The sequence below is a fragment of the Kryptolebias marmoratus genome, linkage group LG17, assembly GCF_001649575.2.
Source record: "Kryptolebias marmoratus isolate JLee-2015 linkage group LG17, ASM164957v2, whole genome shotgun sequence".
In the NCBI taxonomy this organism is placed as follows: Eukaryota; Metazoa; Chordata; class Actinopteri; order Cyprinodontiformes; family Rivulidae; genus Kryptolebias; species Kryptolebias marmoratus.
In genome coordinates, this window is record NC_051446.1 from 23,349,784 (window position 1) to 23,374,372 (window position 24,589).

Consider the following 24,589-nt stretch of genomic DNA (forward strand, 5'->3'; position numbering starts at 1 on the left):
CTCTGAGGTCAAAGGTCAAGGCTGGATGTCGGTGATCAGGTTCTGGTTCTGCTCAGGAACACTGTCTGTAAACACAGTTCACCGTGCCGTCCACAAATGCTGCTTAAAGCTCTATCAGGCAAAGAAGAAGCCAGATGTGAACAGATGTGTCTCCTCTGGACCAAAGAGGAGAACTGTTCTGAGGTCAGCCTGCCTCTCTGATGTATGGGGGTGCATTAGTCCAGGTTTTAGCACAACATCTGCTCCCATCCAGGACTGTTGAACAGACCTCAGGTCCAGATGTTTACAGACTGATGGGAGAAGAAGAGGAGATGCTGCACAGAGGGAGACATGGACCTGTCCCCGGTCCTAAGTTGTGTTGCTGCCATCAAATCCAAAATTGTCTATTTCCCCCCCCCAAAAAATGTTGAAATGTCTTACTTTAAACATTTGATCTGTTTACTTTGTTCCATTGTGAATAAAATACGGATTTTTCAGATTTGTTCATCTTTTTGGGAATTGGGGTTGTAAAATAACTCAGATTGAGACATTAAAAAAGTCATACAAGTGTTATAAATGTCTAATTTATTTTTCTACAGGATATGAAAAAAAAGAATACAGAAAGATAAAGAGAAGAGCATCACAGAAACTACAGATTGACGACAGGATGAAGTGCGGGACTGATCCTCTCAGCCGAGGCTCCGCGGCGTTCCTCTCCTGGAAGCGTTCTGGAAATTTAAAAAAAAAAAAAAAAAAGTCCCTCTGGTGTTGCCTTTTGGGATTTCTTTGGGACGTCAGTCTGGAACGGAGGAACAACAGCCGAGCAAAGATCCGGAGCTAATTCACGGTAAATTTGACAGAGAAAACAGAAATAAAACCAGACGCCTTTAAAATAATGCAGTTACAGCTGGCGGGGGGAAAACCTTTCCCTCCAGTGTTCCAACATGATAGTTTTTAGTCCCCTGATACTCACTGCATGTTTAAATGGCAACAAACGTCACCAGTCTATAAACACACAGTCACCTCAGATCCTCCCCCACAAACTCTCCCAGAAAGAGCTGGCTCGGAACCAAAAAGGCAACAACAACGATTAAAGAACCAGCATCCAGCGGGCCGGGCACCGAGGCGCACCGAGGCGCACCTCGTGGAGCCTTTAATATTTGTCTGTACAGTGTGATACGAGGGCTCCCCGTCTGAGTGTTTGTGTGATTCCAGCACCGTTTCAGAAGAACTTGACACCTTTTCCGTCGTCCATGGTGAAAACCTCCGCTTTGCCGTCCGACTGTAAAGCCTGCAAGGAGCGCAGCAGCATCCATTCCTCCAATCCGTGGAACTCTGGAGGGGGAGAAAGAGGCGTAACGATCGGTGAGATTGTTCGACGTAAACACAGAGCAGGTCTTACAAGTCGTTTCCTGAAGTCGAGGACTAAACTTCAGCTTTCAGGCGCCTCTCCTGAGGGATTGGCTCCCTGCTTTTAGAAGTAAACTCTCTTTAAAAGTTTAATTTGCATTTGTTGAACACTGAGAATCTATCACATCAGTCACACCTTTTTATTTCTACGCCTACTTTGCTTTTCTCCTCCCCACACTTTGGGTTACACAGGTCTGAAAGTTTCTACACAGATAAAACTATAAAGCTCAGGACAAGAAAAAGGTGTTAACTTCATAAATATGGCTCCAATCAGCGGCAGACTTCAACAAATGCCAGCAGACGTCCTCAGAAGCTCTGCAGAAAAATCGCTGTTTAGGTGAATCCAGGTAAGAAGAGCCAACAGAGGTGGTCATAATGTTTTGGCTCAAGTTTAGGTTATTTAAATGGGAACTGAAGCAGCGAACGTCGTCGTACCTTCACTTTCTGTGTCATCGCCGTTGGAGAGCTCATAAAGCGTAAACACAGAGTTGACCATGCCGTTTTTGGAAACCTGAGAAGTAAGAAAAACAAAAATTCACTTCCAGCAGAAACCGTACGACGAGGCCAGGTGATTTCTTCTAAACATCAGAGCAACAACGCTTTCCGTTTATTTACCCGTTCTCACCTGGCTCGTGTCGCAGAGCGGGCGTCTTTGAATCCGTCTCAGTCCGTTTTTAGCATTTTAAGAAAGCTACAGGTGGGTTTTTTTTAATGCTTTTCTGGCGATACGTATGATCATTCCACTCAGACTTCATGCAAACACTGATTCAAGTGAGACGCTAAATAAAAGACTAAATGTAAAAGTTTATATCAAAGAAAAAACTCTAAAATCATAAAAAAAAACTTCCTCAGGCAGCCTGAAGGGAAATGTGCTAATTGTGTCTATGGTACAAAATGTTGAAAAGAATTAATGTGAAGTTTTAAAACTAATAAGAAGCTCCACGAGAGAATTTCACCCCTCATATAAAAAAAAAAAAAGGATTTTAGGAACGAATCCTGCACATTATTTGTTTGCAAACATGAAACTCGTTAAACGTGATGAGAAAATGACGCAAACTGTGACGTTTTGAAAGAAAACGCTCCTCCGTGACTTCAGTGAAAGAGTGAAGTTAACGAAAAAAATGTAATAACTGATGGTTTTAAAAGGGGATCTGCTGAAGAAACTGTAAAATCTTTTCGATCGCGCATACTTTCAGCCTTCCCTCATCAAAACACGGAAATGCCGGCACGCTGTTATGTGATCGTAACCTTTCCTGCACTAAGATTTACTGCAGCTGACTTCAGAGAGGAGGAACGTCAACATAATCCGCGTTCGGCACAAGATGTCCAAAACTTCAGCCTCTGTGGTGTTTACTCTGCCTCCACACCGCCATGTTTCACCACAGCCTTTATAAACACGCTCCGATTCCTCTGAGCGACCCGCCCCCTCAGGCTCGAGGTGATTTAAATCATTGTTTATGTTTATAATATCTGTACGAAATGTGGACATTAATTCTCACATCGAGTGAGTTTGTATGCAAACCAGGAGCCTTTTACTGCGATGTACTCTGAGCATCTTTGTTTTTTAGGCTTACCTAAGTTCAGCGTTTTCTTGTAAAGATGATTAGTCAAAAACAAAACTATGATCCTAAACATAGAAGAGAAAATTTGAGCTATAATCGAAGTTGGGAAGCTGCAGAGATGGTGAGAAACTGGAAGGAGAAAATTGCGGATCGATATGATGGATCCTGAGTAGATGTGACGGCAGTTACAGACGTGTTTTAATAATTTAAGGCGCTGCAGCTTTTAATCTTAACTGATAGGCAAGAAAATCAATGACACAAGATTTAATGAAACGATCTCCATATGTTTTAAACTCTGGAGTGTTTCCTCCGCTCAGATGACAAATCTTCATCATTTAAAGGCTCGTCGGTGAAATAAAACAGTTTCTAACTCTTCCCTCTATTCTGTTCATTTACAGATTTTGGATGTGTTATCTCGTATCTTTAGGATATCGAGTTACAAAAGAAGCAAACTGAAATATAACACTAAAATAAATTCACCCCAAAAACATCCAGTTTGGTAAAACTAAATCTGGTTGTTTTTAAATATTAGGACTTCCCACTGAAGAATCAGCACGTATTAGAGCGTTGGCGGATATTACCTAATAAATTTGACACAGAGCTTAACAGCACTTCCTTCTAATTAAAGTCATAAAAAGATCTTAAGGATGCAACATTTCCATTGATCTGTCCTTTATTATTTCTCTTTTCTATCTGAAATCAATCTGTGGGAAAAACAACAATAAATTTAGAAAAACCTCACCTTGTGTTCAGTAATCTGTTACTTTAAAGCTTTAAAATGCGTCTTCAGACACATTTTTCATTTGCAGACTTTAAACTGTGAATGCAACATAATTTACATTTTCATTATCGGACTCTTTATTCAAAAGTAGGTTTTCTGTTTCTAAATATTTCTAAATACTATATTCTAATACTATATTCCTTCAACGCTGAAGCGTTTTATGTAGATTTTTGGAGAAAATATTTAATGTAAAAGTTTTCTGCGAAGAGAATTTATTTCTTTTTGTACAAATTTCTATCACCAAAATTCATATTTTTACTTCTTAAAGTCTTCATACAGGAACATTTATGTGCTCACCAGCTAAAGGATTAAAGGTGTTTTATTTTACTTGACGTTACTAACGAGGTGTACGGACTACATTTACTTCTTTCTTTGTTTTAAACAACTTTAGGTATTTCTGATTTTTATCCTTTAGAAAAAGCAACAGGTAACAGAGTCTGGAAACCTAAATGTTTATCCCCAGATTTTTATTTTTATATATTTATCTCGATCCGCACTTCTCAAGCCTGTGTAGGAACTCCGTACAGCAAGTGATCGGAGCAAAATCGGCGTCTTAAAGCGATAAACTAAACTTCCTGCTTTATTGGTGTAGCAACGGAGCAGCGGGGAGCTCTGAAACTCACCCACTGGTAGATTAACTTCCCCCACTCCTCCGGTCGTCTCCACATGACTAAACACCGCGACTTATTTTTGTCCAACCACTCGAGGTTGCCTGCAGTCAACAAACACAAACAGACATAACAAACATGTTTATTACTGCTGAAACTTACAGTTCCACAGGAAAAAAAAAACAAATTTGTAATATTTACCTTTTTTCTTCAGTTCCTCAAACACAACCTGAATTGCTTCCACTGGTAGTTTTCCTGGAATCACATTAAGGTCAAAACAAAACACGAATGTTTTGTATGTTTGGCCTAAAATCTAAAGGAAAACTGAGAAATTAAATGACTCGAATCTCAGCTGCAATAAAAAGAGGAGGAAAAGAGGTGAGACTCTCCTGAAAAGCTTGTAAATCCTCAAGTCGCTGTGATGTGGTTAAACATTAATATCATGCCGGTGGAATTTTACAAACCCGTTAAAGAAAAGCTCGAATAACTACTCAGAATAACACCTTTGCTACAATGAATACACAATTTATTTTCAACAAATAACGAAATCTGTGTAAAAGAGGGCGAAACTGTCGGCTGTGACGTTACGAGATCAGGATACGTTCTATCTTCTTGTTGTTGAAGACGGGGCTCTCCTGCGCCTCCATGACATCCAGAGTGTAGAGCTTGTGATGCCGGCAGTAGGACAGAACCAGGGAGCACCATGCTGCCAGCTGTTTCTGTCTTGTGTCAACATTGGGCTGTAACCTAGAAACAGAAATGGAGTCAGAAAGACTTTATTGTCGTCGTAACGGTGCAAGGAATGTGCAGGCGTTTCTCTTTGGGTCATTTCTGATATAAAAATAACACACGCGGTTATGTAGCGCTCACTAGTGACCCTTTAGTGTTTTATTGCACAAGCCCTGACAGCTCAAGGCCTAAAGAAAAGATCTGCGTGAGGCAAGGGGAGGGTCAGAGGATGTTTGAGTTCAGAGCTGTTCTGGCTGTAGGGGGAAAGCTGCTCCTGAGTCTTTTGGGATGGTTTTAACGGGCCTGTAGCGCCTCCCAGAGGGCAGCAGGTTAAACATGAGGGATTCAGGGTGGGAGGTGTGTCGGTCCTGCCATAGATCCTCTCAGCTGTTTTTATTTTGTCTCTGTATGCTCTTCCTGTTGGCTTCAGTGCAGTCTCAATAAGAGAAAAAAAAAAAACTGCCATGTTGTTTGTTAAATGTCAACACTAAACTCAGTTATTCCTTTAGTTTGGGAGACTTATATTGCCTCAACTCTAATGCTTAAAGTCACAGCTCAGAGTTAAGTGGCTAATCTGTTCATCCATCCATCTTCTTCCACTTTTCTGATCTGTTGTCAGCTCTTTCATGGCGTTCCCAGGCCAGAGAGGATACAGAATCCCTCCAGTGAGTTCTGGATCTGCTCTGGGATGTGCCAGAAAAACCTCCAGAGGGAGGCGCATCCTAATCGAACCCCCTCAGCTGACTCTGTTGGTCTCCCCAAGATTACAGAGCTCCTCGCCCTCTCTCTCTCAGGCTGAGCCGCCCTGTGGTGGAAACTCATTTCAGCCGTTTCTATCCAGGAGATCGTTCTTTCGCTCATGACCACAGATGAGGGTCAAAACACAGATGGACTGGTAAATCAAAAGGTTCAGATCAGCTCCTTATTCATCGCAGGAGTAACACCTCATTGCTGCAGACAATCCGTCGATTCAACACTGCATTCTGCCATCACCTGTCAATGAGACTCAGGTACTTGAACAAAAATAAAGCTTTACTTCGAAAATAGTCAGGTACTGGAATAGAAAATAAAACCAGAAAAACAGCCAAAGTCTAAAGAAATGCGTTGAAAGACATCCAGACAGCATGATTACAAAAAAGGTTGGTTTCTTGGCAGCAAAACATAAAATAGTGTGGGACGACTTTACTGTTTTGAACAAAACTATACGTTTCTTTTTATTTTATTGCCGTTTCCACGTTTAATTTAATGGAGTTTTAACCACTGGATTATTCCTATTGTTCTGTATTAGATGATATATCAAAATGTGGCACCTCTCGAACAGAAAAACTTAGTCCCGAACCGGACTAAAGCCGAGAACTCTGTAATATTAGCGAGTAACATATTAAAATGGCGTTTTTTCTCAACACAAACTAATGTCAGTAAAAATGTTTATATTTAATCAAATATTCGCCCGAGAAAGAGTCTAACTGAACCAGGGCAAAAGGAGCTGCTGATTAACCTTTTGAAGCCTGAATCTACTTCCTTAGCATTCAGTCGTTTAGCCCGTTAGCTTGCTATCATGATGCTAGCTCGAAAATTAGCACGCCTCGGTTCCGTTAGACCTAAATAACCCGGGTTAACAAACACGTTCTGACGCTGTTTTTTACATGTGCCTGCTAACATTATGACTCACGTAAAAAACGGAGGGAAATTGTATTGCCAGGGCCACTCAAAATTCATCGCAGTTGATGCGGCGTTCAGCAGCTGACAGCTTCCGGAAGCGGCTCCAACCACTTAAATACATCCGGGCAGAAACACGGACCGGGCGGAACTAACGAGTGAAACAAGTAAATTAACTTCTTCTTTTTTTGTCCGTTCAGCTGTTTAAATATTTCTATTAAATAAAGAACATTTTTCTTGATGACATTAAATAGGATATCTGTCAACTTTAACATTGCCTCGTTTTATTCTAAATATTTTAAATCTAGACCGTATTTTGGATGGTGAAGGGAATTTAGGGTTCACTGCTTTTTGTACCCAATCTTCCTTCCTGATGAAAACTCTACTCTCCCAGGAGAAGTTTGTTTTCAACAAAATTTATTTCTGCCTAAAAGGTACAAAAATAATCACGTTTCGTGTTTCTTCCAGCTACTGCCATTTCCGCTCCGGACGGACGTTCGACTGCGTGATGACGTCACGGACACGCTCCGAGCGTTGCTAGGGCAACGTCGGGTACCTTCGATCCAATGTCTCTACCCCTGTCTTATAAGCATCAGTCAGTGACAAAAATCTACTTTTTCATTTCTTTTCCGCATTACTGTTGTTTTACTTTCATGTTTTTCGACAAATATCTGACTCTTGTAAACACATCCGATAGATTTTAAAGACACCTCTTTCAGAAATAACCAAAACACTCTTCTTTTTTTTGCCAAAAGTTATTTTATTACTGAAGAATGTGTGCATTTTCAGCATAAATATGCCATTTATTGCTATTTACAAGTTATACATTCAAGCTAACGTTCACTTTTTTGCTTTCTTGACTGATTTTCCTTAATCCTATTAAAACAAATCACTACTTCATCTTTATAAGGTGTTATTTTACAGTCTCTCTAAGTACAATTCAGTGGAAATAATCTAAGCTTGCATAAGTTATATCACTTTCTACTCCACAGTAAAACGTTGGCATTAATTTTCATATTTAATACATCTCTATATTACAAGCAGTTCATGGGTAAATGTGACTGAAAAGAACAAATATAAAATATTAGAATATCTGTTATTGCCTTCAGTGTAACATCAAATCCAAAATGATGAACATAAACATTTTTTAAAAGTTTGAAAATAAAGATAAAACGACATTAATGCATCCGTCCAGGTTTAACCCAGGCTATGTTGATACTGAAATTTAGAGAAACTAAAACAAACAAAAAAGCAAAACAGTCCAAACTAGAGAAAGTGGCTTGTGAGATTTTTAGAGTCAGATGGAGAGAAAGCAGATTTGACAGTCCTTCTTTTACCAAAAAAAAAAAAAAAAAACTCCAATCTTTTTTACACAGAAAGTCAAAACATGCCTTTCTTCACCTGAGTGCATCGAAGTTCAAATCCTGCAATACTGAAAACATGACAAAAATCCCTCATCACGTCTGGTGACTTATTTTGGAAAACACATCTTGTTTTTTTAGACGTGGCACCGAAGCTGCATGCAAACCGCAAAGCCGAACCTGAAAGTATATTAAAATAAAACGAGTTGAGCGCCTGTTTGTGCTTTAGCTGGAGCCGAAGATGCGATCATATTCGTTCAGGATGAACTCCACTATCTGGTTCTGGAAGACCATGTGCATGGCGATGTTGGCGGAGTCCATCTCCGGCCGGAGCAGCGTCGGCCCGAACACGATCGCCACGTTCTGCACCGTCATCCGGTTGTCCTCCCCATAATCGATGACCCTGTCAGACGAAGGCGCGTTCGTTAGAGCAAGCCACGGTGAAACAACTGCTTTGTTTCGTTTCAACTCATGACATCAACATATTCCTTCATCTCTGCTTTAAAACGAACATTTAACTCAGAAAATATGACATAAAAATCAGTTCCAGCGGTGAGAAAAGGCTGAACTCCTAACCTGCTCCGAGACCAGTTTAATTCACTGCATTTATTTATCTTTTATGTCATATTTGCCACCCATTCACCATTCATCAAACAATATTCATACGTCATCAGACAGAAATACTGACGTTGATGTCAAGCTCCTTATTGATGTTAAATAAAAACATTAATTCAAATTTTCAGCGTTTTGGTGAAACTCATCGCAAACTATAAAATCAAACCTTAAACTATGTTTATATGTATGCAAATATATGCAGTTCTGAAGTGAGGGTACGCGCTCAATGTAAACAAAACTGCTGACAATCACGTGGAAGCCCGAGTCACCGACGGAGCCGCGCCAGGCCGCGTCAGGCGACCAAATGTGGCGGAATCGGACGAACGTGGCGAGAGAAGAGAGAAAAATGAGGCGCTGGAGAATAAATATCCGGGATCAGATCAGAGCTTGGCTCAGACCTGTTTCCGTCTGTTTCACAGGCTGGTGCTCAGAAAAGGACACATCAACCATCGATTTCAGGAAGAAATTGTTTTTTCTGTCTTCACGACATCGCAGTGACCTCAAAAAACCTCAAAAACAGGCTCGATCAGGGTCCGTCTGTCAGCTTTTATTCTGCTGAACCCTTTTAAAACCACGGGGAGCACCGGGGACTCAGGAAAACGGACAACTGTCTGAATTCTTGTAAAATAGTTTGAATTAGATTCTCAGAAATGTTCAATCTGCACCTTTCAAGAATGTTTATCCTTTTCTTCTGATAACACCCAGTTTTAGTTATTTAACTACATAAGAATGATAAAGTTCTACTTCTCCTGGAAAAAGGGTGTAAATTATTTACACATAGGTTATTTTCAACACAATTATTGACAGAAATAGACATGAAAGATCAGGCGTTCTAATAAATATATCTATTATCCTGGTGCTAAAAGGGTTAAATCAGTGGTTCCCAAACCTGTTAGCTTTAGACCCATAGAATTAATCTGATAAATGCTGGTTTAAATCTGCAAAAACTGCTAATAACCTGATGAAATCTGAGCATAATGACGAACATAAACATCGTTTTTATGAATTCATGTCTGCTGGTTTTCTGTTTTGTAGCAATTTAAATAAAAAAACTAAAATAAGAAATCGTTTTATTGTTGTATTAATTAGCTGGTAGCCGTCACACGTAACTAACAAAACTTCAGTTTGTCGTTGGTATAAATAAATAAACTGAGAAGTTTAGATTCAGAAACATAAATTCTGCTGAATCCTACAAGTTAAATCAAAAGTAACGGCACATTTCGCCTGTAATCTGAGGAGATTTTCAGTCTTGAGTGAATTCGAGTCGCTATAATTCGTTCAGATTTTACCGTATATCCAGCTAACTCGGCTGAGTTATATTTTGTTAAATGTGTGGTTAAGAAATCAGTTTGTTTAAATCTGAACACGGCGTGACGGAGGTAAAAGATGAAGCAAACCTCTGTAAATGCCCAAAAAGCAGCTTCATAGTGTCGTGGTTCGAGGCGGGGAGGGACCTGACCAGCTCGTAAATGTGAGACAGTTTGGTTTTGTAATCGGCGATTCCTAGAAAAACAGCAGAAAAGTCAAACGTCAGTGAACAGAAGCTGAATTCGGCAACTTGAAGAGTCAAAAATCTGCTCACTGATGGCGGCGATGAAGTTATTGAAGTGGCTGAAAGGGAAAAGCGGCTCGGGAAGCTCCCGGAAGAACAACTTCAGCGCTCCGGTGATGACGTGGACGTCCTCCCACTGCCCGTCCTCGAGGTCCAGCTCCTCTGTTCGAACACACAACAGGTGCAGAGAGCGTCAGAACGCAGCAGGGGGCGCCGCCGACCAACGTGGAGACAGAGCTTCCTGCGTTTACCGTGATCGGCCTTGAAGCGGAGTTTCTGGATGACGGCAAGGTTCCCGCTGACTCTGTAGAGCCCATCGATGTCCAAACCTGCGAGTCAAAGCATCGGTGAATGAAAGCAGCCGCTCCGAGGCGCACGGAGAGAAGAACAGATGATTATTTAGTTTTTCTTACCTCTCTTCTCCACTGCTTTAATACATTTATCCACAAAACCAGGAACTGTGGTGTTCTCCTGAGCACACAGGTCGGCAAGATGGCAACCAAACACAGTCTCTGCAGGAAATAAAACCTTTATTATTATTATAAACAGCTATTTGTGACAAATAAATATACTTATAACCCTTTTTATAAACACAGGATGAGAAAAGCTGATGAAAACGTAACGAATGTGGGTGAAAATCAGGCACCAAGTTTAAAATTGTTAGTTTTTTTGGCGCATCTATTTTAATTTTATTCTTTTATTCACAGGCATTATTTACCTGCAACACTTTTTCTTGTATTTTGTTTATCCTGTAAATAAAATAAAGAGCCAAACCTAAATAAAGTGAACTGAAATAAACACGTTTTAAACAAACACATTTAGTTTTTAAATGTCCAGCAGCTGGACGGATGTAGTTTTTAAATTTAAAAAGTAACAATTAACCTTTTTTCTGCTTTTTATCGCCCGCCACCAAAACACAGAAGCAGGGGATAATGTTGCTGCTCTGTCTGTTAGCAAAATATCTCGTGACTTTAATGAAACTCACTGGATGTCTGAAATCTTTGGCAAACACAAGAATGGTCCTAATGTAGTTAATTTAACAGATATGGAGCTGAAATTTGGCGTGGTAGTAGCTGAGAGTTATCCCCAACACATCTTCTGTACATGAGAGGATTTCAGTCTAACGGCGGCGGGTGACATGCATCACTCCCTTTACTCGGCTGTGAAAGTCATTCATGGCCCACCTCTGATGTAGCCTTTGTCTTTGACGGACTGCAGCGTCGGGCGCTTCATCAGGAGCTTCATCAGCTTGGTGCGGACCTTCTTCGGGTCGGTTTCTCCCGCGTTGCTGGGCGACGGCGTCACGGGCGGCTTGTAGGCTGAGGACGGAACACGCCGGCCGTTTAAAACCGGTCGGAACGAGTCAGCTTTCCAGCCGAGGCGCGGTTTCGGGCGAACTTACATTTTCTCTTCTCCTGTCTGTCGTCCCGGTCCGTGTTGCCAATCTTTTCGTACAAGTCTCCGTCCTCGTCCTCCGAGTGATGGTCCTGGTACTCCTGAAGAACACGCACGAATAAAACGTCAACAAAACGCGCCGAGCCTGGGAGGAAACAAGACGTTTTTGTCCTCAATTTAGTCCTAAAAAGCCCAGAGTAGAAAAACCATTAAAGCTATGCTTCTGTCTTTAGGTGGAGAGAAATGTGTTATTAAGGTGTAATTTCTAGTTTCTACCACTAGATGTCACTATTTGTCACTTTATAAAACAGCTGAATTACACTTTTCCTGCATCAAACAGGTGAACAGCAGCTGTTCTCTGTGTTTTCAGGCCAAAGGAAACCGTTTCCATAAGAAATATTAATGAGACAAGAGCAAAATGTTTAGAAGATGGAGTTCCTTGAAGAAATGCATATCGCCCGCTATCTTCTCAGCGTTTTAAATGGAAATCTTTTGGTGATAAAATGAGACAGATCTGTCACCATTTAGGTTGAATCTTGTAAATGATGTTAGGAGCGATCTTCTAGTAGTTGAGAGTGACTCTTAGCTACTACCACACCAACCTGACCGAGTTACAGTCATTTTTGTGTTAGCTGTGGCGGCCATCTTCAAGTTAACCAGTTACGGTTTGAGAGTTTCGTTAAAATCCGTCCGCTGGTTCACAAGATATGTTGCTAACGGACAGAAACGGGCGAAAACATTATCGCCCTCTCATGCTTGGCAGCGGGAAGTAAAAATAATTCTTCTTCTGGTTTGTGTCCACGCACAACGCAGCGACAGGAGTCGATTAGTTTGCATTTAGGCTGGAAATTTGTGGAAAAAAAGCTGTTTGTTTTTGTGGCAACAGAAAAGAGACGGTAGATTTTTATGGATGTTTTTTTCCAGAGTTTATCTCTTTATCAGCAGTCCCAACAGATGTTCATTTCCTAACTGCAGCTTTGTGTTGAAACATAGACCTATCAGTGTCTGGATGCAGGAAACGGCGAGTAAACCTAATTTGCAAATTCAAAACAATCCTGCGAGGTTTTCTTGGTTTTGCTTTTTCCTTTCAGAGACTTACGAGCTGTCGAATGGTGTCCCCTAAAACTTTGTGCCAGTCAGTGATGATGCTTTCTGTGTCGTTCTGCAGGAGGAACTCCACGCCATTCTTCCCTTTCAGCTGCAGGAGACAAAATAAGACAATTAATTCTTCGAGTTTATTCTGAGGAGAGCGATCATCCGCTTAGTGTCACACTTTGCATTATGTCAACACGGACACACCTCTAAGACATTCTTTTTGCTGGATTTGTCCTTCGTGGCCTTGACGATCGTCGCTCCTTTAAGCTCCACCGAGATCTCTGGGACGATCTGATTGGTCTTGTTCTACATGGCAGGGGAAGGGAAAAAAAAATGTAAAAAATCCAGCCGTTCGTGAAAACCGACTGCGCCGCATTCCAAGAGGCGAGGCGAGGCGTGCGGAAAAAGAAAGCTGCCAAAAGCCGGCCCGTGACACAAGGGCTCGTCTGCGCCGTCGCTCCGAGACGCGACACGATCGGCAACGCCGTCCTGCAGTTTAAGGTTTCGCTTCTTTGATGAGAAAAAAACATTACAGGAAGGTGTGGGCTGCGTGTCTAACAGTTAAAGGCATCAAAACTAAACGAGGTCACACACAGAATACTAAAGTTCTGAGCACTTTAATCACTGAGCGTGTCGTACCACGGCGCCTCCGGAAGATTTAGGGTCTTTGTGAAACGTCAGCACTCCGCCGCGGAGAACCGTCCACGTTGGAGTCCAGTTTTTCCTAAAAAAAAAGACGGCATTAATGACAAACAGAGGAAGGAAGCGGACTCTGAAACGCACCTTAGCTGTGAGCGGCAGCGTCGTGCCTTACCTGACTTTCTTTCCGTTCTCGCACACTTTCGTTTTGTTGAGAATCCCGGCCTTCTCCAGGGTCGGCACCTGGAATTTCAGCCCAGGAAGGAACGTTTTTGTTAGTGTTGGGCACAATTAGTGAAAACACACAGGGAACAAACTGTAGTCTGAGCACGGTGGTGGTAGCATCATGCTGTGGGGTGAACGTCGACATATATCATAATACTGGACGCCATATGGGATGTCAGCCTCAAGTCCCGCCTCCTCCACGTGGATATTTTTCTTTTCAGGCGTCGGCTTTTATTCCTGCCTCGCTGATGTTTAAATACTCATCTTTCTATTTCGTTCTAATAGCTATTTCATGCTCAAAAGAAAGGTCATGTGACACCTTGGTTGTGGGCGGGGCTTGGAGCCACACACCCCTACTGCACAAACTCTGGTTCCAAAAAGTACAACATGGCGGCAGCTCTAAACCGCGTCCTGCTGGCTTCAGTTCCCAGCAACAGACGGCGAGGACGCTCGGTCTGGGATTATGATGCACGTCGACGGGATGGGATGACGTCGGAGGAGGAGCGCCTCCAAACGTCTTCAGCTTCACCTCAAATCCGAACACGAACATGGAGACAAGGAGCCCAAACACACAACAAACTGCTTTCTGAGGGGATAAGGCACGCTGACCTTAAACGTTTAGATGAACTCGGACAATAAGGCGCCGAATCCGCCCACGTTTCTGACCGGACTCGTCCCAGAAAACTACCAATTCTGCCAGAATTACACCAGAAACTTGTTGAATAAAAAAAAAAAAAATCAATAAACCAAAACACTCTTTGACCAAAGTGCTGCTCTGAAGGTAAAATAATGCCTTGCAGGTGAACCAAAATACAATAAAATCCACAAAAACAAAACAATTTCAGATTAATGAATTACAATTGAACTGTAAAACCGGTAAAATGAATAAAAACCAACAGAAAATCAAGATATTCTGCTCAACAAGAAACACCTAAGGTCCGAGTCGCTTAGAGCTGCTCAAATCGTTGATGGATAAAAATAAAAGTATTAAAGTCACTTAGCCAGATATACTTGGTCCTGTCTTTTTATACTTTTGAGGAAAATCCCTAACTTAATTCTCGCTTTTAAAGAATATGTTCGAATAAAACATTTAAAAGCCCCAAATTAGTGACGGTCATTTCCACGCTGCGTGGACGTAAACTTCTGGACACAGCTTTAAAAAACAATAAAAAGGTTGTGGTTGTTAAAGCTCGGTGAGCATTTCCTGTTTGTGACAACAACAAAATGCTTCTGAGATAATAAAAAAGACGAAACGGGAGCGTTTGAAGAGCAACACTTTGGAGTTGAAGCTGCACCGTTTGTGCAGCAGAAGAAAGCTGCATCGCGACCACAAACATCAGCATCCGAAGTCTGCACAAAGCAGAAGGTATAAATAGCTTCGCGTTTGAAGAAAAAATGACTGAAGGATAATAGTAATTTTTTTTAAAAATGGGGCTTAATTTTCATAAAATAAAAACATCTCCTGCTGTTAGGGTTCGGCTTTCAGGCTTGCTCAAACAGCACAGGAAGTATTTTAACAACGGGGAACAAAAGTGACTGAAATCCTAAATACCACGATGTAAAATCCACTAATATAGTGAATTATTCTCCACAGCAGGACCTCGGGTCAAAACCAAACTGGATCCTTTCAAACAGCTCGTATGAAACGATCTCTAATGAAACATCCCTTTCCTCATCGAACACTTTTTAACCAACAAAGAAATAAGAAGATCTGTTACGGCTCAAACAAAACGCACAAGTGGACTTTTTGTTGATAACGAAACTCTTATGAGCAGGAAGTAAAAGTCAGGAAGTTGTGAGCTCCGTAGGAGTATCAGTAGCTGTATCTCCATATGGCAACGAATGATTATTAAAGTTTTGTCTCTACGTTTTACAAAAACTAGACAAGAGTTTAAAGAACCCTGACAAAATAAATTGTTAAAGCATTCTTTGTTGCCTTCAAAAACCACAAGCTTGGATATTTCGGTGACTTTGAATCTATTTAAAGGTAGAAATAAAAATAAAGTGTTATTCAGCAGCCACACCCTGCAGGTGTGAGTGAATGGCTAACCACAGCGCAGTCTGTGCTAACGAGACGAGAATTAGTGCCGCCATCTTGGTAGGTGCTACCAAGATGGCAGAGATCTGAGTAAAAAAACTTAAACTCAGCCAAGAAGCTCGTTGTTTTTCCAACGTTATTGATAATTATTGGAACCTGAACTTCAAAAAAAAAACTTACGTTTATCTTTTTTTTTTTTGGAAATACTTATTATTATACCTAGGGTCATCGCTGTCTAGACTGGTCAGCTATAATTACTTAAAACAGGGTAAGCATGTAGCAGCTAACTGTCAGTATTAATAACATATTGTTCTAAATAAAAGCCATTAGTCTACAACGTCAACAAATCCGTTTTAGAAGAGGAATTAGTGTAAAGGTTAGGCAAAGGCTCAGTTATTCATGTCTAAATATTGACGTGAATGGTATATAACGCCTACATATTTTCAGAAAAAAATAGCAATATGTAGGTTTAGGTTTTAAACCAAGTAAATTTAACTACAGACGCTGACAGCAGAGCTCTGGTTAGTCGAAGTAGACGTGTACAAGTACTTAATTACTTTGTGGTCTGGCCTGAATGATTACAGCACTTGTTAATTTTATCAACGCAGCGGTAGTGTTGACTGGGCTTGGTGGGAGGCTCATCACCCCCGTTTCCACACGATGCACGTGTTTATTTAAGTCAAATAAGGCAGTTTATTTGTGCTTCTGGGCTGATGACGCAGCTTACAGCACGTATGAAGTCTTAACAGTGGCTTCAACGTGGAAACAGTTCAGGCTGATGGCACCTAACAAGATGGCGGCCACGACTCTTAATCTATGCATTTCTGAGACTTTATTAGTGAATTTGGACACATTCAGAGCACAACAGCGTCACATATGATGCATATGAGAGATGGAGCGGGACATCAAGTGAAACAGATTCTCGTTAAATGATCTAAAGTCGCACCGTTTGCTTGTCATAGATAGATGCTACCATCTATGGATCAAGCTCAGGTGAGCGCTCAAACTAACAACCCACATTGTAGCGCAGCCACCTGGAGGTCAGATAATAGGGATTTCTCCAGGGCCTAAACCCGACAGCCTTAAGAGAGAGACACAAAACGCCGTTCAGACACCGTTCAGACGCCGAGGCAGGCCACTGTGCTCACACTCACAATCTCACGCCTGGACCAGAAGGACACAAGATTCACTTACAGAAGGCTGCGTCTCCGGAGAGTTTCCTGTACTGGAGCTGTCGCTGCTGTAGTCCGACGTGTTCCTCGCATGAGTTGGTACGAACCTCTGAAAATAAAACCAGCAGGAGGTTTAAAGATGAACAGATCACCAACAGAGAGACCACAGCATCTAAAAACATTTTTGAACAATAAATAGACACCAAAGTAAACATTTTACGGCTTTATTTTGTACCTTTTAACACTTCAAATCTCTAAAGTAGCTGTAATCACCCTAATAGTCTGTATTTATTGTTTCCAGCTGTTTGTTTTTTCTGAATTGTTTTTACAATTTCCTTCAGAAAAATCTAGATAAAGAATCTGGGAAGATGTTTTTGTAGGTAGGTCAAGCTAACAGCAAATAAGAGTCAAGCTAACAGCAAATAAGAGTCAAGCTAACAGCTACAAAGAGTCAAGCTAACAGCTAATAAGAGTCAAGCTAACAGCTACAAAGAGTCAAGCTAACAGCTAATAAGAGTCAAGCTAACTGCTAATAAGAGTCAGGCTAACAGCTAATAAGAGTCAAGCTAACAGCTAATAAGAGTCAAGCTAACAGCTACAAAGAGTCAAGCTAACAGCTAATAAGAGTCAAGCTAACAGCTAATAAGAGTCAAGCTAACAGCTAATAAGAGTCAAGCTAACAGCTAATAAGAGTCAAGCTAACAGCTACAAAGAGTCAAGCTAACAGCTAATAAGAGTCAAGCTAACAGCTAATAAGAGTCAAGCTAACTGCTAATAAAAGTCAAGCTAACAGCTAATAATAGTCAAGCTAACAGCTAATAAGAGTCAAGCTAACAGCTTCAAAGAGTCAAGCTAACAGCTAATAATAGTCAAGCTAACAGCTAATAAGAGTCAAGCTAACGGCTCCAAAGAGTCACTCTGTAGTCTGAGCACGGTGGTGGTAGCATCATGCTGTGGGGTGACTCTACTCAGAGTCAAGTTAATGTTTTTTTTAATCTAAACTACCTAAAGGTAGCACAACCCAAACTGCTGGATAATCTTTGAAATTTGCTCTTGAATCAGCCGTTTAGCTCGACTCCTCCATTCCTTTTCCCTCCGCTAAACATCGTCTGCTGCAGGTAAGATACTGACTAACTCATAACTTCTTCATAAAACCCGGCTTCAAAACAACAACTCGCCCTTTTGATGCCCAAAAGGTGTTGGGCTGTGCCCCCATGCTTGACCGTTCCCTCCTCGGCCCACAGCCAACCTTGTGCACCCTTGAGGGAGGTGTTTAACGTCTGCACGCTGAGCTTTGTGGTGAGGAAAAGCACCAGCCCTTATTTGTGTCCAGGATCTCCAGCGTGTTTGTGCAAATGTTGCCTCTCCCTCCCTCTGCATCTCCGTCTTTGTCAATCGGAGAGTAACGTGGCGGATTTGCCTTCCCAAATAAGGGTTAAACCTTTCGGTGTTGGCTGATAAACACAGACTTGTGCTTTATATTTAGGCTGACCGGCACGCCCTGGATGTGTGACACGGCTTGTCTGAGTGTGTGTGTGTGTGTGTGTGTGTGTGTTGGCGTACCCCGTCATCCTGGGCTGAGCAGAACTGGGCAGGTCCCTTCGAGTCCCTCCAGTTTTTGATGACGGGCACGTTTTCTGCTTCGTCATCGTTCTCCAACCCGGAATGACTTGGACCTACAGGAGCCTAGAGGGCCAAAAACTGGACTCAGATTCTTCCTTTTGGAGTCCGATAACCAAAAACGGCACGCACGGTGCAGGAAAAAAAACATCATTTTGTGGAAGAATGAGGGCGTTGTACCTCAGGCAGGTTCCACTGGGACCTGGAGCCGTTCCTCTGGTAGTAATAGGTCTGACCCTGCTCATCCATAGACTTGATCCACTGTTACACGACAAAAAAATCAACTCTTAACTTCGTTCACTGCCTCGTATATCCTCAGAAACTGACAATCGTAAAAAAAAATAACAACAGGAATTTACTGTAATCCACGTCGGGCAGCAAAGAAAGTAAAGAAAAACCGAAAGATGCGAGAGTCTCTGCGAAATAACTTATTTAATCAAAAGAATTTAATTATTTAATTACTGTTAAGCAGGTCAGACATTCAGTTAAGTCTTTTTTAACTTATTAAACACATTTATATGTTGCTCTGCCCATTTTTTAACCTTAAATATAAATAATATTTTTCAGCTTCTGTATTTTTTGTTTGCTTTTTTTACATCCTGAAAGTTTTTGCATTGATGCAAAATGATTTGATTATCAAATGACTGAATTCTAGGGGGTTTTTATATGTTGAAACATTTTATCTTTTATTAATCTTTTGCTCATTTTTTTTAAATGCTAATTTAGGTAATTATTTATTAGAACAGAAAGGATTCAGTAAAGAAAATCACAAAGTTTCAAACCAAACTTTCTCCTCCATCTTGTGTTCCAGCTGATTCAGGGAGATTTTCATATCTTTCCAAAACAAATTATTAAACATTCGAGCTCGTGTGTGGAGGTGACTTTTGACCTTTAGTTTCCAGCTCTGTTCCTAGCCACATTAGCTCTCAGCTACGAAAAGAAAAGGAGGAAGGGAGACTGAGATCTAAACCTTTAAGGGAAAAATAATCATCGTTCTTGTTCTCCGACTCCGGGGTCAACGGTTCGGTACCTGATCGGGAGAATTCTCGTTGGTGAACACCCACGTCCCGTTGGGTTCCACCTTCAGGTTCCAGCCGGGCGGCGTGCTGCGGTCCAGGTTGGCCCGGGGGATGTGGGTCCGGCTGGTGTGGCTGAAGGCGTACTCCTTCGGCCCGGCAGCGCTGAGCTCCTCGTAGGCGTTGGCCTGGTCTGCACCGGGGTAGTCCTCCGGGGGGTAGTCCTCCTCGGGTAACGGAGGCTGCAAAAAAAGACGAGCGAGTTTCTGACAGAACGAAGTAAAACTGGGACTCTGTCTCCTCTAGTTTTTAGCTCATTTTCACTTTCAGCTGTGGTTTTGCTCATCTTTCGTCTCACCGTTGTTTGGCTAACTGTAGCTTTTAGCTACATTTTTGCTAATTTGATTTTTTAGTAATAGTTTTGCCAATTTTAGCTTTAAGCTACTGTTTCACAAGTTTAACTTTTAGCTATGATATTGCTCATTTAAGCTTTTAGCTACAGTTTAGCTAATTTAGCTTTTACCTACTGTTTTGCTATGTTAAGCTGTTAGTTACAATTTTGCTATATTTTTGTTATCGATTAACAAATTGTTAGCTTTCAGCTATGGTTTTAGGAATATTTGGATTAACTACAGTTTTGTTACATTTAGCTTTTAGCTGTGGATTTGTTAATTTTAGCTTTAAGCTACTGTTTCACAAGTTTAACTTTTAGCTATGATATTGCTCATTTAAGCTTTTAGCTACAGTTTAGCAAATTTAGCTTTTACCTGTTGTTTTATGCCTAGCTGTTAGTTAGTTTTGCTAATTTACGCTACAACTTTGCTAAACTTCGTTATCAATTTGCTAATTTTAGCTTTTACTTATTGTTTTACGTTTTGCTATACTTAGCTGTTAGATAGTTTTGCTAGTTTTAGCTTTCAGCTATGGTTTTGCTAATAATATTTGGTTTAAGTACTGCTTTGCTCATTTTAGCTTTTAGCTTCCATTTAGCTAATTTTAACCTATAACTACTTATTTGGTACATTTACGTTTTAGCTACGATTGTAGCTTTTAGCTGTTTTGCCTGTTTTAATTAACAGTGAAGTCATTGAGTGTTTTAGCAGAAAGTGTCTCCATCTGATTCTTGTTTTGCGACTGTTTGGTCAAATATTTAATCGCCTCTAAAGCGATTAAATATTCCCTGAAAATCCACTGAAACGTTTTCAACGAGCTGAAGTTTTACTGAACGACGTGAGGCGAATCATTTTATCAGCCTCCATAAAAACGTTTCCATGAAGTCCATAAAGTTTTATTCTCTCCTGACCCATAATTAACGTCTCCCCAACTCAGATAAAGTTGTTCAAGGGTAAGAACCGGGTCACTGGCTGCTCGGGTTCTGATCCGAATGTGCTGTAATTAAAACGTGCATGTAGATATAGATTCGTGGCTCAATGTTGTCTTAAGTTTCCCAGTTTTAGGTGGATTTAAAACGAGGACAGAAGTCGTGTCTGCTCTGTCGGCGCAGGAGATTTAATTTCCCTAAAAGTGGAGCGTATTTACAGTTTTCCCCCGGGTGAGGCTAAAAACGGGAGGAGCTAAGTGGAGCAGTCCTTACCGGCCCATCGTTGTGAAACCTGTGCACGCTCATAGGCTCCATCAGTAGGGGGTACGGACTCTGCTGCTCGGGGGGCTCCCAGGACGTCTCCCCTGACGTCGGGTTGTAGAAGTAGGGCTGGCCACTGGTTTCATCCACCAGCTGCTCCCAGTCTGACGTCCACCCAGAGGCGGGGGAGGCGGACAGGGCCGGGGACTGGAGGGGCGACGGGGAGCGCGGTTCCTCCGCGGGGTCCGTGGGGGAGTCCGGGAAGGGGTGGTCCCAGGTGGTGCGCCCTGTGGCGGGGTGGTAGTAGTACTCCTGCCCACTGTCCCGGTCAACGTGCACCTCCCATCCCTCCTGGTCGAGGTAGGAAGGAGAGCGAGGCGAGGGGTCCTCCAGGGGGGACGCTGAGATGCTCTGACGAAGCTGTGCTACGTTGACGTACACGGCCGAGTGAAGACTCTCATTCTGCACCTGAGGAAAACGTCAGAAGAGACGAGAATGATGACACGAAGGCAGATTTAAGACCGAAGTTTAAAACAAACATCCTGAGAGTCCTGTTAGAGCTCAAAGTATGTGACAGGGACAACTCTCAGCTACTACTGCGTCCAATTTTAGCTCAATATCTGCAAAACTGGCTGAGCTGCAGCCATTTTTGTGTTGGCTAAGGGCAGTTAGCATCTTTCGGAGTCATAACTGCTGGCCTTTTATGGCGGCAGGGTAATAAATAAAAAAAGCTGATGTCCAAAGATGTCTCACAGGTGTTTTAACCACAGATGAAATGAAATAAATGTCGTCACAGTGGTGACAAACAGAGTTTCAAAAACGAGACAAACTCAACCGCGCCTCAGCTAGAAGCTAACTATAGCCCTGCAGCTAACGCAGCACAGGAAGTCAGCTGAAGAAAGCCACAAACGGCTGCAGTGTTCCTCCGACGCCAGCGATCGATACACAGACCCAGAGACGTTCGTTCGTTTCGCCATGAAGACAACCGGATTCTGAGCGAAGGCAATCCGAGCTGACTCCTGCCTGAGCAATCAAAACAATCAGCGTTGCTTTATAGAGCGCTATAAAAGAGTAAACCACCATAAAAACATAAACATGTGACCACAGGTCAACAGCAGTGAACTGAAACTGGGTTAAACGTCTCTGCCGTGTCTCTGCCGTGTCTCTGCCCCACTTTCTGACGGCAAGAAGCTGCTGCAGATCGAGGTTTTTATCGCCTGGGACGAGTTTCCAAAATAAGAAGTGAAAACATGAAGTGGATTTTAGTTCTTCTCGTTTAGATCAGCGTGAGACACGTTTTTACTCAAAACAAACAAACACTCGATCCTCTTCAGCAATAAATTTAAATAAACACGTCCAGATCTCTTCGGCTTATTGCTCTGTTTTTCTGCTACCTTTAGCTTTCAGCTACTGTCCTGCTACTTTTAAACTTTAAGCTAACTTTTGCTCCTTTTAGTTGGCATTTTGCTACTTTATATTTTAGCTACTGTTTCGCCAAATTCAGCAACTGTTCTGCTGTTTTTAGTCGTTAGCCAGCTTTCTGATACTTTTAGCCCTAATTTTCATTGCTTTAGCTTCTAGCTACCCTTTTGCTTCTTTCAGGTGATAACTAGTGTTGCTAATTTTAGTTTCTAGCTAGCATTCTGTGACTTTTAACTACCTTTTTTGCTACTTTTAGCTACCCTTTTGTGTTTTTTGCTCTAAGCTAACTCTTCACAACATTTAGCCAACTTTTGCTGCTTTTAGCTAGCACTTTGGTATGTTTGGCTTTAATTTGGCGTTTTGTTTCTGTTAGCTTTTTGCTACTTTTAGCCATAATTTTCTAAATTTTAGCTTCTATGTAGCCTTTTGCTACTTTCAGCTTTTTTCTAGTTTTGATAGTTTTAGCTTTTTGTTCATTTTGGTTGTTTTTAACTACATTTTTGCTGCTCTTTAGCTTTGCTTTCTTAGCTTGAAGCTAACCTTTTGCAACATTTAGCCATGTTTTTGCAGCTTTTAGTAGCTCTTAGCTAGTGTTCTGTTTCCTTTAGCTGCTTCAGCGAACTTCAGAGTCGTTCGGCGCGCAGTCCTGCTGATTCCAGACGTTTATGTCCGTGTTCAGTTGTTGTTTTTCCGTCTGTGCCGCTCGGCGGGAACAGAACATGTAAAACCCGAGCCGCTCGTCGCCGCTCATTTGTTTAAAAGCCGCCGGCGGGAATGAAAGCAGCTCCTGCTCTCAGCGCCGCGGGAGCTTCGCCTGAAAACCCGACGCTGTGCTTCTTTGAATCGATGTTTTCCCAACTTCGCTCCGCCGAGGCGCTCCTGGGAGTCTTCGCCCTCAGAGGGCGTCCGCTCGGAAGAAACAAACGTCTCTACATTCAGCTGTTTATAATAATTTATAAGCTGCAAAAACATGCAGGTTAGATTTATCATCACCTGCAGAAAGGTGTCCTCTCTGTGTCTGTTAGCAAAATATCTCACAAACCACTCGATGGGTTTTAATGAAACTTTCAGGAAGTAATCTCTGGATGGACGTCTACAACTGATTAGCTTTTGGAGTCAGCCTAATTCAAAATGGCCACCACAGCCAACTGACCTTAAGAAACACAAAAATGGCTACAGTTTGATCGGTTTTACAGACATTGAGCTGTAATTCGGCGCGGTAGTAGCCGAGAGTCCTTCACAAAACATACTCTGAGCTCTTCTTGTTGCACCAAACTGACAGCTGCTTTCATTTCTCAACAGAAGACGATTTTAGTCCAAATCGATCTGATTTTCTTAAACTGTGTTGATCCAACCTACTGTGTTTTAAACAAACCCAGAAGAATTGGAGAACAGAAGAAGGTATTTTCACTTTGATGCTCCGGCGTGTTTTATCTCTTATTGACCTGAGCGGAATTATGAGGCAGTCGATGTGGACGACCGGACGGCTGACCCAAAAACCAGAAATGGGAACAAAAGAGGAAATGAAAGGGTTGCTCACATCGATCCATCCCCGAAACTCACCCTTTCCAACAAACCACCAAAACCCACGTCGAGTCAAGACGAAACCCGTTTCTGTCGACCGGAGTTCAAACTGACATCGTCACGTCATGAACCACCGAGTTTCTGCCGTTTCGGTCAAAAATCCCATCAGCTGCAGCGTCACGATGAGCGGATGACTCTCAGCTACTACCACGCCGGATTTCAGCTCCGGATCTGTAAAATTCACCCACTTGCAGCCATTTTTGTGTTGGTTAATGTAAAATAAGCTGTGGCAGCCATGTTGAATTGTTAATCCAGAGCCCGAGATATTTCGCTAACAGGCAGGGGTGTTAAAGAGGAAATATCAAATATCAAAATAAGAGTTTTCCTGTTTTTCCTTTGAGTTAAACGCCATCATGAAACCCTCCAGCGGTCCATTCCTCTGGTTTCAAACGTTAAAGACTTGTTTTTAGAGATTTACGGGCTGATTGTGGGCGGAGTTACCTCCTTAGAAGGAGGCGGAGCCAGCTGTGGCAGGCCGCTGCAGGACGCCGAGGAGGTTCCTGTCAGCGTTTATCAGGAAAAAATGGAAGCACAGCCCCACATTT

At 41.9% G+C, this 24,589-nt stretch overlaps 2 protein-coding genes and 1 long non-coding RNA gene across 4 annotated transcripts in view; 1 reads left to right on the top strand and 2 right to left on the bottom strand.

Annotated features, from left to right (window-relative positions):
• Positions 1-545: 545 nt before the first annotated feature.
• vps25 (vacuolar protein sorting 25 homolog) lies at positions 546-6,853 on the bottom strand. Its single transcript, XM_017434343.3, has 6 exons — positions 6,742-6,853; positions 4,942-5,087; positions 4,542-4,595; positions 4,356-4,444; positions 1,825-1,900; positions 546-1,314 (listed from the first exon to the last, which is right to left on the bottom strand). Exons 1-6 carry the CDS (start codon positions 6,786-6,788, stop codon positions 1,202-1,204), a joined length of 525 nt encoding a protein of 174 aa, XP_017289832.1. The 5' UTR covers positions 6,789-6,853; the 3' UTR covers positions 546-1,201.
• LOC112451405 lies at positions 6,797-8,084 on the top strand. The gene is made up of 2 exons (XR_003040224.2): positions 6,797-6,895; positions 7,197-8,084. It is a non-coding gene; the product is annotated as an uncharacterized LOC112451405 (long non-coding RNA).
• arhgap27 (Rho GTPase activating protein 27) overlaps positions 7,468-24,589 on the bottom strand; it is a 28,080-nt gene continuing 10,958 nt past the window's right edge. For both annotated transcript variants that reach the window (XM_017439622.3, XM_037980807.1), the window contains 16 exons: positions 21,051-21,506; positions 19,471-19,698; positions 18,621-18,701; positions 18,384-18,506; positions 16,843-16,929; positions 13,561-13,628; positions 13,386-13,470; positions 12,951-13,052; positions 12,751-12,849; positions 11,659-11,752; positions 11,441-11,575; positions 10,670-10,768; positions 10,508-10,585; positions 10,287-10,418; positions 10,102-10,207; positions 7,468-8,492 (listed from right to left, as the gene is read on the bottom strand). In XM_017439622.3, the coding sequence (XP_017295111.1) occupies positions 8,315-8,492; positions 10,102-10,207; positions 10,287-10,418; positions 10,508-10,585; positions 10,670-10,768; positions 11,441-11,575; positions 11,659-11,752; positions 12,751-12,849; positions 12,951-13,052; positions 13,386-13,470; positions 13,561-13,628; positions 16,843-16,929; positions 18,384-18,506; positions 18,621-18,701; positions 19,471-19,698; positions 21,051-21,506 (2,151 nt within the window). In that variant the 3' untranslated portion in view covers positions 7,468-8,314. The remainder of the gene's footprint in view (positions 8,493-10,101; positions 10,208-10,286; positions 10,419-10,507; positions 10,586-10,669; positions 10,769-11,440; positions 11,576-11,658; positions 11,753-12,750; positions 12,850-12,950; positions 13,053-13,385; positions 13,471-13,560; positions 13,629-16,842; positions 16,930-18,383; positions 18,507-18,620; positions 18,702-19,470; positions 19,699-21,050; positions 21,507-24,589) is intronic.